At 42.3% G+C, this 16,301-nt stretch overlaps 1 protein-coding gene across 1 annotated transcript in view; it reads right to left on the bottom strand.

The window, feature by feature from the left end:
- Positions 1–16,301, bottom strand: part of LOC124795920 (methyl farnesoate epoxidase-like) — a 188,375-nt gene that overhangs the window by 65,103 nt on the left and 106,971 nt on the right. The window contains exon 5 of the mRNA XM_047260001.1: positions 8,500–8,620. Within this exon, the coding sequence (XP_047115957.1) occupies positions 8,500–8,620 (121 nt within the window). The remainder of the gene's footprint in view (positions 1–8,499; positions 8,621–16,301) is intronic.

The following is a 16,301-nucleotide window of genomic DNA, read 5'->3' on the forward strand; positions in this document are numbered from 1 at the left end:
GTTCTAGAACGGGATAAAAATTATGCTGAAAGGATATCAATGATAAGATTCGCTGATGACATTACTATCCTCTGTGAAAGAGAAGAGGAATTACAGGATCTGATGAATGGAATGAAGAGCCTGACGAGTACAGAATATGTATCGAGAGTAAATCGAAGAAAGACGAAAGTAGTGAGAAGTAGTAGAAATGCAAACAGTGAGAATGTTAACATCAGGGTAGATGATCACGAAGTAGAGGAAGTTAAGGAATTCTGCAGCCTAGGCAGCAAAATAACCGGCGACGGTCGGAGGAAGGAGGACATGAAAAGGAGAATAGGTCCGGTAAAAAGGACATTACTGGACAAGAGAAATCTACTAGTATCAAACACAGGCCTTAATTTGAGGACTAAATTTCTAAGAAAGTACGTTTAGATCACATCATTGGATGGTAGTGAGACATGGGCTGTGGGAGAACCCGAACAGAAGAGACTAGAAGCATTTGAGATGTGGTGCTACAGAATAACGTTGAAAATTATGTGGACTGATAAAGTAAGAACTGGGGAGGTTATCCGGAGAATCGGCGAGGAAAGGACTGTATCAGAAACACTTACAAGAAGAAGGGACGTCTGTTACGACAACAAGGAGTAACATCCATGGTACTAGAGGGTGCTGTAGAGGGTAAAAATTGTAGAGGAAGACAGAGATATTGAAGCATCCAGCAAATAACTGCGCACGTAGATTGCAAGTGCTACTCTGAGATGAAGAGGTCGGCATAGGAGAGGAATTCGTGTCAGGCTGCATCGGACCAGTCAGAAGACTGATGTCCCCCCCCCCCCCCCCTCCAAAAAAAAAGGGCATACGGCAGACGGTGGGTACAGTTGAAGATCATTGCCGAGCACACTAACGGCACGCCAGATTGCAGCAGCCCAACAAGCTGGCAGTCGCAGAACATGGCCTATCGGAATTACATGGAATGATTATGATCAGACCAAGCTTCTGACACAGATGTATAACTTCTGAGACTGTGTAATTATAGAATTTACCGAGATTCGAATAAGGGAACTGATGATAAAGTTAAGGCATGGGAACTGGCCATTGATCTGATTAAGAAGAGGAAGGCTACATCGCACAACAAACCCACTCTAGCGTAAGTGAAGGAACAGGAGAGGTACCTCAGTACTTATATCTGTGCACGAACCGAGGACGGAGCAACCTGTCTGTGGGAGAAATGAGGGAGGAGATATTGGGCACGGACGGAGAGCAGCAAGGCGGAGGGAGGCGGTAAAAGACAGAAGCACCAAGCTGTCCGCTCAGCAGTCAGTTCATCAGCGCTTCTCATGATCACTTGGTGAGTGGGGCAGCCGCAGCTGTAAAGATCCATTTGAATAAATAAATAACCGTAACAGCTGCCGTGAGAAGATTTATTGACTTCCTATTGATTCACAACTAGTACCGTGACTATAAAGCCACATGTTCAGGTACAAAAAAATTGACCTTTCTTAGACATGTAAGCTGTCCTTCAATAAAACACCCCTGTCCCCTGTCGCCATGCTGATCATAGCGTAAAGCCACAACCGTCAAAAAACTTGACAGTGGACTACATGCAAGATGTAGGACGAGCAGCAGTGGAAGAATGTTCGCAGAGTGGCTCAGCCCAGAACACAGCACGTACTTTACCTCCACCTGGTGATGGCAAAGTGGTTGCTTTCTGAAATATTGTGACTGTTGGCCACTACATTTAGCCATTCACCTGTGAGCTATTTCGATACTTTGCTGCAGACTACATTAGTTAATAACATATTCACTTATTTCATCTTTAAGTTGCTAGGAGGGAGAAGAAGTAGCGGAAAAAGAATTAGGACACCTGGAAAGATGACGTCTCCTCTGATCCGATGACAACGTATGCCACCTGAGAGGTAATAGATGTACTGATAATAGTTTCAACGCCGCCCTCCAACAGATAGCAAAGCGACATAGTTACCAGAGCGCCATCTGTGCCTACCCGATAAGGGGGGTTGCTCACAGATAAAGCCCTTCCTCCTCGCGAGTTATACAATCCCATTAGACACCATCGGACCCTGCGCTCACTAGTGCCGAGAAAGGACCTAAATCTGATAAATCGCCACCCTGTCTCCACGCCCTATGACTGGGAACACATTTTTGTGGTCTCAGTCAGGTGCGTGTCGGCAGGGGAGTGCAGTTCCTGTCCGCGGCGATCTCTGCCACTTGACTCACCACCAGACCCAGTCAGTCCCCAGGCTTCTGAGTCGATCTTAGAATTTATTAGGAATTCTTAACCCTTCCTGAACGGCTCGCGTCTACCAGATCCATCCAACCAATGAGTCCCACGTTTTCCCATCTACCTCAAGATCTGCAGGCACAGCGACTCAGTTTCGCTTATCCTGCTCAACATGAGCTTTAGTTACTCGTTATGTTCCAGCCGTAGCCGCAGCCGTAGCAGAAGGCTCAGTGTGGTGCAAACGTGTGAAGCAAGCAGGCGACTGTGCCACAAAGAGCACTCGTGCCTCATACGAGCAACTGAGCGAGTTTTCAAAACGTCATATCAAGGCTTTCCAAGTGGAGGGATGGTTCTTTCGGAGAAATGTCAAATACGTTGGATGTGGCGCGTCAGTTGTGCAACGATGGTGGTATCACAGGCCATGTCAATACTCACGCAGTTGTATGTAAACGTAGGCTTCCGCGGCCGTTGTCACAGTCAATAAAATTCTTCTGGGTTTGAGGCCGCATTGTCATCTGTAAAATTCCGACGTTTCGGCGACTGTTGCAAGGCGCCTTCATCAGGGTGTATTGCTAACTGCCGAATGAGCACTAGTTTGGATACTTATATACTATGGAGGAATGCTGTCATTGGATGTGAGGGTGAGGAGGAAGGGTATTAGGAGTTCATTTTATTGGTCTTTGCATTGCGTGCTGTCATTGGCGGAAATGGGCGCGTTCCATTGGAGTTTCCTTTACTGCTTGCCATTGGTATAAATCGGCGAATAGGAGACTGAGCGTCGACTACAACGTAGCGTTGCTTACTAACTGCCTAGTATCGACTAGGCCGCGGCAGCACTCTGTCTACCCTCCACCGCTGTGGCCTACCGCGCGCCTGTTGCTCTGCGAGAGCTGTCCTTCCGCAAAGCCGCCACAGCTGGCAGCCAAGACGCTGGAAGTCGGTGCCGTCCTCTCCAGTCATATTGTTGGGTCACTTGGCTATTTCTATAGCCTCTCTAATCTTCCTCCTCAAACTAAAAGGCTGTTTCACCAGTACGTGGGCCTCTCGAAATTCGATCTTCATCCTGCACTGTTCCTGATGTTTTGCCACCGATGATTTGTTGTATTGTTTGAGGCGGATATATCTCTCGTGTTCAGTTAACCTTGTGCTTATTGCAAAATGGTTCAAATGGCTCTGAGCACTATGGGACTCAACTTCTGAGGTCATTAGTCCCCTAGAACTTACAACTAGTTCAGTCTAACTAACCTAAGGACATCACACACATCCATGCCCGAGGCAGGATTCGAACCTGCGGCCGTAGCGGTCTCGCGGTTCCAGACTGCAGCGCCTAGAACCGCACGGCCACTTCGGCCGGCGTGCTTATTGCACGCCCAGTCTCATATACATACCCAAGTCCACATTGGCATCCGATTTCATAAACTCCGGCGGCATGAAACTTGTCAGTTGTATATTTCGTCGAGCCCACAATGTCTTTTATTTTGTTCTTGCTACGAAAAATCGGCTTAATGCCTGCCCGACGGTGAATTTTGCAAAGACGTTCTGTAACCCCTTATTGACTCTCACAGTTGTAGATGAGGTCCTAGACGTCCACGCGGCAGAGACGCCTTCGTATTGTAAGGGCAACTGTTACAGATCGTACAGCTACTGCAGCACAGATAAGAGGGGTTGTGAGTCCAGACGTGTCAATACAAACTGTTGCAAACCGGCTATTACCAGTGGGACTACGGGCACGCACAGCTCTAGCCCGTCTTCCACTCACACCACATAATCAAATGCACGGCTCAACTAGTGCTGTGAAAGAATCACTTGGAAGATGGAATGACGCGCTGTGGTCTTTAGCGTTCAAAGCAGATTCTACCTTCACGCAAGTGATGGTCGTTTGAGCGTACGACATACACCTGTTGAGCGCTTCCTCTTAGAGTGCAAATGTCCAAGACACGCTGACACCACCCGAGGCCTTGGGATCTGGGATGCGATAACCCACAACTCTCATTCATCTTTGGTGTTTCTGAAGGGGACGCTAACCAGCACTCGGTATCTGCAGAAAGTTGTTGCCCCATTCTTTTGCCATTCTTGCAACAGGGAGGTGATATGTTGGTCTAGCCGGATAATGCTCGTCCACACACGGCCCGTGAAACTCGAAGTTCTCTATAAGACGTGCAGCAACTTCCGTGGCCAGCACGATCTGCAGCCTTGTCCTCAGTCGAGCATATGTGAGATACCATGGGACTAGAAGTGATTTATGCGGCTCGTCAACCAACTATTCCTACATAAATACGCGAACAGGTTGAACAGGAGTGGCATAACGTCTCCCAGGACAGTATTTACCATCTCTGCGATAGACAGTATGCCAGAGCCAGCGTCGCATTGCCGCCCTTGGAGGCTACACCTCGACCTAACATGGGTGCTTCATCATTGGTCGATACTGATAGGTCTGAACCGCTTGTCCTATTGATCTGTAGATGTAATCGTTTCATATTCTCCATACGCACTGCTGCAGCAATAAATCATGAGCGAATCGGAAACCTCTGCAACGTTGTAATATTTGTTTTCCCAGCAGTGTTTATGAAAAGGTGTGTCAACTAAAGTGCAGAATTTTTAGTTCTGTAACTGTGCTGCACTCTGTAAGGATCGAGAAGTTACCAACATCTTGTGAAAACATCTTCCTGACCTATGTAAATGTCTGGGATTCAAATACTGATAGGTCCTTGGATTTCTATCTGTCATTTACCACTATTTGCACCTTGGACGGTATTTTTAATTTGAAACATACCGAGTTAGAACTGCGGTCAGAATTCTGTAGTTTCCATGTATAGCTGGCTGGGTAAGTCAGTTAAAGGGCAGAGGAAGGCAAGGGCATACCACCTCCAACAGGACCATGCCTAATAAAGCAGTGTGATGGCTTTGGGTTGATAACAATGTTCTTAAAATTCCATACTTCCCTCCCTCCTCTCTCTTCTGGTAGACAGTGTGGAATTCATCTATATCAGACTGATGCAGTTTGGGTCCATAGATATATCTGGGTATTTGGAAATTATCACAGTCGTGAGTATCCTTCGGGGTTTACTACAATGTCTTTGGTGTGTTGAGATAAACATAGTCTCACCAAACCGCCGTTTGTGTTATTAATGCAAGTATACTAGTCTGATACACAAGTACTAATCAATGAAGAGATACTCTTGAAGTTCTCTGAGGTTTTATATACTGTGATAATGAATGGCCCAGTAGGCAGTTCAGCTGAAGAGAAATAGACATCGCTAAAAGGGCCAGTCAGAGAAGTTGGAAAGAAAAACATTGGTACAAAGAAGGTAACTCTGAAGAAACCATAGGCAACGGAAGAAATACTTCAGTTGAACGACGAAAGGAATAAATTCAAAAACGTGCAGTGATATTCAGGAATACAGAAGTCACTAAGACACGAAATGAATAGGAATTGCAGGGACGCTAAGGCGAAATGGCTGCATGAAAAATGCGAAGAAATCGGAAAAGGAATGTCTGTCGGAAGTAGTGACTCAGCATACAGAAAACAAAAAATAACTTTCCATGACATAAAAGCAAGGGCGGTAACATTAAGAATACAGTGGGAATTCCACTGTTAACTGCAGACGAGGTAGCAGAGCAGATAAAGAGAAAGTGTACTTTGAAGACCTCTATGAGAGGGGGGACTCGTCTGATGACGCGATAGGAGAAGAAACAAGAGTCGATGAGGAAGAGAGAGGGGACCCAGTATTAGAATCAGAATTTAGAAGAGCTGTGTACATCTTCAGATCAAATAAGGCAGAAGCGATGGATACCATTCTGTTAGAGTTTCTAAAATCATTAGGAAGGAGGGGCAACAAAACGATTATTCACATTGGTGTGTAGAATGTCTGACGATATATCATCAAACTTTCGGAAAAACATCATCCACACAATTCCGAAGACTGCAAGAGCCGACAAGTGCAAGAATTATAGCACAATCAGTTTAACAGCTCATACATACAAGTTGCTGACGAGAATAATATACAGAAAATATAACAGAAAATTGAGGAACTGTCAGATGGTGAACAGTTTGGCTTTAGGAAGGGTAAGGGTAGCAGAGAGGCAGTTCTGGCGCTGCGGTTGATAATGGAAGCAAGAATGAAGAACAATAAAGAGACGTTCATAGGATTTGTTGACCTGCACAAAGCGTTCGACAATGTAAAATGCTGCAAGATGTTTGAAATTCTGAGGAAAATAGGGTAAGCTGTAGGGAAAGACGGGTAATACACAATATGTATTAGAACCACACGGGAACAATAAGATTGCAAGAACAAGAAGGAAGTGTTCGGATTAAAAAGGGTATAAGACAAGGATGTGGTCTTTTGCTACTACTGTTCACCCCATATATCGAAGAGGCAATTACAGAAACAAAAGGAATGTTCTAGAATGGGATAAAATTTATGTTGAAAGGAAATCAATGATAAGATTCACTGATGACATTACTATCCTTTGTGAAAGGAAGAAGAATTACAGGATCTGCTGAATGGAATGAAGAGTCTGATGAGTACAGAATATGGACTGAGAGGTAAATTGAAGAAAGACGAAAGTAGGAGAAGTAGCAGAAATGCGAACAACGAGAATCTTTACATCAGAATTGAGGACTACGAAGCAGACAGGTTAAGGAATTCCGCTTCCTAGACAGCAAAATAACCTATGGTCAGAGCAAGGAGGACATAAAAAGTAGACTAGCACTGACAAGAAAGGCGTTCCTGGACAAAAGAAGTCTACTATTGTCTAACAAAGGCTTTAATATGAGGAAGAAATATCTGAGAATGTACGTAGGGGGATAGAATTGCACGTTAGTGAATCATGGACTGTGGGAAAACCTAAAAAAAGGGAATCGAAGCATCTGAGATGTGATGCTACAGAATAATGATGAAAATTAGATGGAGTGATAAGGTTATGAATGAGGAGGTTATCTAGAGAATCGGCGAGGAAAACACTACATGAAGAACACTTACAGGAAGAAGGGATAGGATGATGGAAGGTCTCTTACGACAGGAAATAGCTTCCTTGGTACTAGTGGGAGTGGCAGAGGGTAAAAACTGTAGAGGAGGACAGAGATTGGAATGCATCCCGAAAATAATTAAGAACGAAGTTTGCAGCTGCTACTCTGAGATGAAAAGGTTGGCGCACGTGAGGAATTCGTGGCTGGCCACTGCATCAAACCAGTCTGAGGAGTGATGACTCAAAAAGAAAAGAAAAAAAAACAACTACTACTGTGATGAGGAACTTACGCAGTGGGTATATGTCTGCCACATCCGGGTGTCCTGTAGCTATGTTTAAATTCTGCTGGTGAGGGAGAAAAGAAGTATCTTGGGAACTGTGGCCAGCCAATGTGCTACAGGGTACTGGACGGGTCCTTCTTGGCAGCTCAAGTAGCTTGTATCGGGGAGCTAAAGATAAAAGTACGGCAACACTATTTCGATTATATTCTATCAAGGTTCGCAGCCGCTTTGAATGCAGGATACCGCCGAAACAGTCTTCTCGGGCCCGGGAAAGTTCGATTTCACTAGTGTGATCACCAAACAAACTGAAATTAAGTAGCGATTGCTAAAGACACAGTATTTGTCCTTCACAGCAAAAATGAATCCTAACTTTCTCTAAATTTGTAATGAATTAAAAGTCTGTACATAAAATTCCAAGAAGGGGCAAGGGTCTGTCTTGTTTAACACATCCCTGCCCTTCAGATGCCTGTGAAAGCAGACAAAGTTCGGCTGCAATTTGCTCCAGCACGGTGACGTAATCTGAAACAATACTTCCTCCGCATTCTCCTTCCTTCTGGCTCTATTCTGTGTCTCCATGGGATCAACATGTTATATCGGATTTGTTCATCTTAGTAGCAGTGGGTGGTTGGATGCACTTCCTGATGCCATCTCTTCCTTCCTCACCCACCCTGCACAGGTTCGGACGGAATTTGTGAATCGTGTAACTGAGGCAGGATATGGGTACCAAACCAGTGTTCACCTAGTTCGACATGAGAAGCCGCCTAAAAGCCACATCAAGGCTGTCCTACCCACAGACCCTTGTCGGTGATCTATCGTGTGGATTCTATCCGGGGCTGGCGCATCTCCCGGTGTCCAAGAAGTGGGCAGGTTACTTCTTCCTTATTGAACACTTTTTGGTTGTTGTTGTTGTGGTCTTCAGTCATGAGACTGGTTTGATGCAGCTCTCCATGCTACTCTATCCTGTGCAAGCTTCTTCATCTCCCAGTGCTTAGTTCGTTGTAAATCTCGTTTTCCAGGACAGGTGTCACTTACCTGTAAATGTTGTGTTATCATTTTGTTCCTTTTGTGCTTTTGCCATTTTGGACAAAAATGCGTCTATGAGATCTCTCTTCTTCCTAGGAGTATATGTTGCCTTATGGTTTTCAATCATTTTCTGAAAAATTACAGGAATTGTATTATAACACAAGGGAAAAATTACTACCTTCGAGAACATGATATTTATACAAGTAAGTGTAAGAGAGGAAAATGTTGCAAGTATTCCTTTTATATAGCATTGTTTGGCCTTGTCAACAAAATGTATGTGTTTCATAACTTCTTTGTAAACGTTTTCTTATCCATAAACAGTCGTCTTATGATCACCAGAACTCCACTTGAGATAATAATGGGAATCTGTTTTAAAAATGTCCATAGGAGTGAGCTGGCGCACTGGTTGCGGCACTGGATTCAAAACTGGGAGAGGTGGCGCTCAAAACTTCTAGTTTAACTTTTCCGTGGTTTTCAATTCAAGTGAAAGTTAGGAAGATTAAGCAACGAGATCAAAATCTTTATCTTACTCCATTTTTGTCCATCTGAGATAGTGTCCTGTCTTAGTGATTACATTGTCGATTCACTTGGTTAGTTGTAAGACTTGAATCTACGTGTATTCTCTGCTAATCACTATGAAATGTGGGGCATACATCATTTTAACTGTTGCATTCCAAGATAGAGTATGGGAGGAATGACTGCTAGTATGCTTCTTTTTTTCTTTGTTCTAATTTCTTTCACTTCTGGGGCTGGCTGATAGTGGTTACTGCCGTTCATCAGCTGTACTGTTACAATTTAATAAAGAGATATACACTCCTGGAAATTGAAATAAGAACACCGTGAATTCATTGTCCCAGGAAGGGGAAACTTTATTGACACATTCCTGGGGTCACATACATCACATGATCACACTGACAGAACCACAGGCACATAGACACAGGCAACAGAGCATGCGCAATGTCGGCACTAGTACAGTGTATATCCACCTTTCGCAGCAATGCAGGCTGCTATTCTCCCATGGAGACGATCGTAGAGATGCTGGATGTAGTCCTGTGGAACGGCTTGCCATGCCATTTCCACCTGGCGCCTCAGTTGGACCAGCGTTCGTGCTGGACGTGCAGACCGCGTGAGACGACGCTTCATCCAGTCCCAAACATGCTCAATGGGGGACAGATCCGGAGATCTTGCTGGCCAGGGTAGTTGACTTACACCTTCTAGAGCACGTTGGGTGGCACGGGATACATACGGACGTGCATTGTCCTGTTGGAACAGCAAGTTCCCTTGCCGGTCTGGGAATGGTAGAACGATAGGTTCGTTGACGGTTTGGATGTACCGTGCACTATTCAGTGTCCTCTCGACGATCACCAGTGGTGTACGGCCAGTGTAGGAGATCGCTCCCCACACCATGATGCCGGGTGTTGGCCCTGTGTGCCTCGGTCGTATGCAGTCCTGATTGTGGCGCTCACCTGCACGGCGCCAAACACGCATACGACCATCATTGGCACCAAGGCAGAAGCGACTCTCATCGCTGAAGACGACACGTCTCCATTCGTCCCTCCATTCACGCCTGTCGCGACACCACTGGAGGCGGGCTGCACGATGTTGGGGCGTGAGCGGAAGACGGCCTAACGGTGTGCGGGACCGTAGCCCAGCTTCATGGAGACGGTTGCGAATGGTCGTCGCCGATACCCCAGGAGCAACAGTGTCCCTAATTTGCTGGGAAGTGGCGGTGCGGTCCCCTACGGCACTGCGTAGGATCCTACGGTCTTGGCGTGCATCCGTGCGTCGCTGCGGTCCGGTCCCAGGTCGACGGGCACGTGCACCTTTCGCCGACCACTGGCGACAACATCGATGTACTGTGGAGACCTCACGCCCCACGTGTTGAGCAATTCGGCGGTACGTCCACCCGGCCTCCCGCATGATCACTATACGCCCTCGCTCAAAGTCCGTGAACTGCACATACGGTTCACGTCCACGCTGTCACGGCATGCTACCAGTGTTAAAGACTGCGATGGAGCTCCGTATGCCACGGCAAACTGGCTGACACTGACGGCGGCGGTGCACAAATGCTGCGCAGCTAGCGCCATTCGACGGCCAACACCGCGGTTCCTGGTGTGTCCGCTGTGCCGTGCGTGTGATCATTTCTTGTACAGCCCTCTCGCAGTGTCCGGAGCAAGTATGGTGGGTCTGACACACCGGTGTCAATGTGTTCTTTTTTCCATTTCCAGGAGTGTATTAATACTACTAAAGTATATAAAGTACAGAGGAATTCATCCCAGCTGATGTAGCTGAAAGAGAACGCATCAATGCGATATTACGAAAGATGCTAACAAAACATGTTTACAATAAAAACTCATTTTCTAGAAGTGCAAAAATTCATCATTATACGGTACAGCCAGAATGCACATATACATCAGAAACATTTACTTTTCGAACAACAAAGAAAATGGGGAAGTCAGAAAACAGGGTTTTGAGGAAGATATTAGGAAATAGAACAATAGTAGAAACATTTGAATTAGAAAGTAACAGTGCTATAAAATCGTTCACGAAATATTACAGGTGGAATTAGGAAAATGAGACAGGTATCCTTGGAAACATCCTAAAAATGTGTCCTAGAGTATTGGCGAGAATATTGTACAAATTTAAAAAAATAAAAAACCAAGCCTAACTGCCTTATGAAAGTACATGGACATCTAAAAAGAACTGGCACAAATAAGCATGAAACTGAAGACGAAAGAAAAAATTGAAACAGAATTCAGAGACAAGAAGATTTACAAGGCAAAATATTTCCAAAAAGATAGGGTAGAAAATGGAGAGCAGAAGAGCAGAAATGAATAAGTGTGCAAATGGAGTTTTGGAGAAAGCATAAAGATAATTTAATGACTTAAATGTGGTGCTTAGCGGGTCTGCAACGAAAGAAGAAGTCGCAAACAAAACATGATTGTTTAATAAAAGTTCTTGTTATGATGTGAGTTCTTGTTATGATGTGTGATTTTTTACATAACATTTTTTCACAGTCGTTGATTTTGTGGTCTGCTGGTGCTGATGATGAGGTTCTATGTTGCTCTGGAAGTGACGATACTGGTAATGATACTGAAAGAGATGATGATGCCACAAGTGATCCTTTATTCCTGATTTTATTGTTTGAATCAGATACAGTACCTTGTCCAACAGTATTGTCGATAAAGCGAGAGAAAATATCTCATTCACAGTTGAGTGGCTAGAGAATGAACTTAAAATTATATGCAATGTTTTTAGAGACGCAAAATAATATTATTTTGCATTTCTGATCTATAGTGGCAGATGCATAAGTGTGAGGGCCAGCACTGACAGTTCCTCTCTGTCTATCTTTATCTCTCATGTCTCTCTCTCCCTCTTTGTTCCACTACTTTGGTTCCAAGCGAGCTTAACAGAAAGTTTCCCTTTGTTATTAATTGAACGATACAACCGGAAATCACCTCCAGGTATCCTCATTTGGTATCATTTTTCCCTACTCCCATTTTACCTCAGCTGGGTAGGATTTGATTGTTGTTTGAACAACAGTTTGAATAAACGATGAAGGAAAGCGCTCTGTGATAATACAACGAAACATACCTATATATCGAGCAAATCATGGAGTTTTATCTGTTTCACTCATTTCTCCATGTACACATACACACTGTGACTTCATATTTTTGCCTGAGACATGTCATCCTACAAAACAGAATAAAAATGTGCCTCAACTTAAAGCCAGCTTTTCAAAAATTCATTAAATCTCGAAGGAAAGACCAAGGTTTCCTGGGAGATCATCTCTTGGTGTAAGGAAGGTGCCAGAACTGATAACCTTCCCAAATATTCCAAAATGAGAACCTCTTTGCCTAAGTACCAGCTCTGAATATTCTGCTGGAAGAGAACTGAGCTCTACAAGAAATATGATCTCAGAACACATAAGAGAACATGACAGATAAAAAAGCATATTTGTTACCTGTCCCACTTTGCACCTTAAAAAGAGTAAGAGCTAGATTGGCTTGCCTATATGTCAATGAGAAGAATGTCATCAATGAACTTAAACACATGTCATCAAGATGGGAACAGTGGGGAAGTCAAAGACGCAGCATGATGGAACTAACTCAATTGTGATAGTGGGATATTTAAAAAAAATTAAAAATTAAGAAATTAAGAAGAGTTTATAATGATGGAACTAGTGCACTTGTGGTAGTAGCCATTAGATGCTACATTGAGAAGTACCTAAACTATCTGTAATTTACGTTATACTGATAATACAGCAGTATTTCCATTTCAAAAATACATAAGATTCTTCTGAATGTTGCGCAAATTGGCACCGTGTTTACAAATGTTCTATTGTTTATCAACATACTTAAAATAGTGATCTAATTTGTCGGTTAAGCGGCACTTGTTGAATGTCCATAGCTCCATTCCTGTATCAGACTTGGTGTAAGGCACAATGGACCTTTGAATTAAATGTTTCCACATCTTAATTGTTCTATAAAACACATAAACCTTATAATGAAGTGCAATATTAATTGCACACCTAAAATGTCTGTAAAAATACGTAATATTCATCAATAAAATGTTTATGTCAATGTTACTTCCATGTCTAAAATATTCATCATACCTGATGTCTATAACATGATTGTGGACTCTCAAATTAGTTGCATCAGTGCCACATCAATGCCTAAATTGTTTAATAATATATGTGGTAAAAATCAACATCCAACTTATGGAATTGGTCATTCTAATTTTAGGCTACATACACAAACAAATAGGCAGCTGTATTACAGCGAGTTACTGGCAAAATGTAGTCAATGCGTGACACCTTAAGCACAACAATGAACTCTCAAAACAATTTTCACAGAGTTAATTCCACATTCAATTTATTATACCAACAGCAAACACATTTAGTATGCTAAATAGCAGTTGATATTTCATCCCAGGCGTAAACAAAGGTATGAACTAAACAAATCTTACCAAGTACCACTTTCAGGGGAAGAAGTTAATTAAAGAAAGTTTAATTCATGCGTCACAACGTTAACTTCATATTTAAAATGTCCATCAAAATACGTAAATGCTAAATGTACAGTATTTCCATGTCAAAAATATAAGTCAAAAACTGTTAGAAGTTTTTCACTAATGTGTCACATCACCAAACAATCTTTAGCGGGTGGGGAAAACGTAATATATCAACTTCTACAGTATAAAAATCCAATTGCTGATATTGACTGTCTGTTACTGATACATATTGCATTTCATTTAAGTCCACCCAAGGTATTATGAACAAAAACCGAGCTTTCAAGGAAGGTTGAGACATTTACTGGTCGGATCTATCATGCCAAGGCTTACAAATAGCTTTTGTGGCCTTTACTTCCATTATCGACTAATAAATAATACCCAAACCTGGTTGTATTGCTCCAAATACGAGATTAAAAACACACAACATGACCAAGCACCATTTTATTAAAACAGAAGGTGGTTTGATGAGGTCTCCATTGCATTGTAATACAAGAACTACATATTTCCGTAATATGCAAACATAAGTTCCTGGTGCGCCTGGTGTAAACATGACAAAAGACAATGATGGACAAATTTCCACACACAGACATTGAACTTTGGTATCTCTTTGCTCCACTCATCTCTGATTCCAAACAAAAATCCTATCTTTGTAAGAATATAAAATTATTTATGAAAATAAGTAAAGATTTGGAGCAAAAAAATACATGAAGGTTGCTTACCGTAAATAGAGACCTCTGGCTCTGAACAAAAATTTGAACTTTGCAGAAAAATAAAATTATAATATTTCTAAAAATATGTACGATTTTGAGTACAACACACAGGTGGAACTATTATCATAAATTAATTGTTCTACAGGACTTTAAAAACGACACTACGATTATATCTTGGCACTACTGATAAAACTCACAGTATAAGGTACAGTGGTGGTTACCGATATCTGTACAACATAAACCAAAACACATTTAAAATTTGTCCCACAACATTACAAAACTCCCTTAGGCACAACTGCTGATCAAACGCATTAGAATTACCAGAGCTGTACGATCTGACAGCTTGCCACCAGTTAATGGATGTTATATTGGTTCATGAAATGACGACAGCCCCTACCAGCAACAGTTATCTCTTTCACTTACGAACTACAATCATGTTGGAATAGTTCTGGGTCAGCAACTTCTTAATCAGGACAACGAAAACCAATCCAAAATTGCAAATTCTTACTTTTTTGATTCACCCTTACAGCAAAACTGTAACAATGTGCCTCATACATTACCATTGCTATAAAGATTGTCACTAAGTGCCTCGTACATAGTTTATTGCAGCAAATTAAAACAAACTGAAGCATAATCGCTATTACAGCAAGATTGTAACAAACTGTCCTGTCCATTCCTAAGTTATCACATCTTTGTAACATGATTCGAAAATGGGTCTTAGCCTGAAACTAGTCATCGAGTGATTAAAAAAGTGAAATCTGCAACTTTGGTCTGGTTTTAGTTGTACTCTTTTATTTAAGCATTTCATTTCTCTAAGCACAAATTTAGCTTCAGTTTCGCATGAATAGGTGGAGAATGGACTGTCTTGCTAAGAAACTGTGCTATTGATCCTAAACATAGTAGTTTAAAAAAAAAAAAAAAACACGCTTCCGTTCAGCTAAAACTGATATCAACCAAACGATGTAGTGACTCCCAGACCAGGATTACCTCTGTCTCGTACTACAAAACGTTTGTCACACAGTGGAGAATAAAATATTTAATCCCATGAATAGACAGTTTAAAGCAAAATTGTAATAAGTTGCCGTATATATCTCTATGTTACGGCAAAACTGTAATAATGTGCCTCACACATTACCATTGTTATACAAGACTGTCACAAAACGCTTCATACATAGTTTATTGCAGCAAATTATAACAAAGTGAACCATAATCTCTGTTACAGCAAAATTTTAGCAGATCGTCCTATCCATTGCTAAGTTATCACAGAAGAGTACAAGCATAACAGATACACCATTATTTTCCAGGATGGTGCAGTGATGGTAATTTTCTGGGGTTGGCCATTGATGAACAGTTTACAGGGTGGGTCAATAATGGTTACCTTTCAGGGTGCTGCAATGAAAATTTTTAAACATATTTTAACACTACTATTTGCCAGTGTGTGACTGCAGTTGCTGTCAATGGTGTCAGCTACTGGGGATGTCAGCCACTTATTTAGTTACAAATAAGCATCTAATGAAATGGTGATAAATTGACTCATACATCGAAGCAGTAAAAATAACTGAACATTTTACAGAAAAACTGTACAGCATTTTCGTCTTATAGCAAAAATTGTAACAAATTACTCCATACATTGCAATATTACAGCAAAAAGTGCCCGAACATCGCCATTGTTACACAAAATTGTAACAAACTGCTGCATGTCTACTAAGCAAGTTGATACTTCTTCTGTGAAGTTGTGGTTGTTCCAGTAATCAAAACCAATCAGTGCAACAAGAAAAAACGCTTAGCCAGACACATAACATCACATTGCCGAATCAATACGAAATCTGTGACATCACAGACGACACCACCTTTACTATGACTGCACCATGAGATCAGATCTGGATCCATGATCTTAGTCGCATGATGTCAATATCCATAATAGCAGAATTCATGATGTTGTGGTGGCATTTCTTGTAAAGGGTGGGTGTATGTCACACTGTGATTGGTCGTTTAATGTTCATAACTGATACAACACCACTGTGATAGCAGGGATTCTGCCACTGGATTGCGCCATAACACAGTTAAGGTGAATGTAATGGTTGACCATAG

Source organism: Schistocerca piceifrons, chromosome 4 (genome assembly GCF_021461385.2).
Source record: "Schistocerca piceifrons isolate TAMUIC-IGC-003096 chromosome 4, iqSchPice1.1, whole genome shotgun sequence".
Lineage (NCBI taxonomy): Eukaryota > Metazoa > Arthropoda > Insecta > Orthoptera > Acrididae > Schistocerca > Schistocerca piceifrons.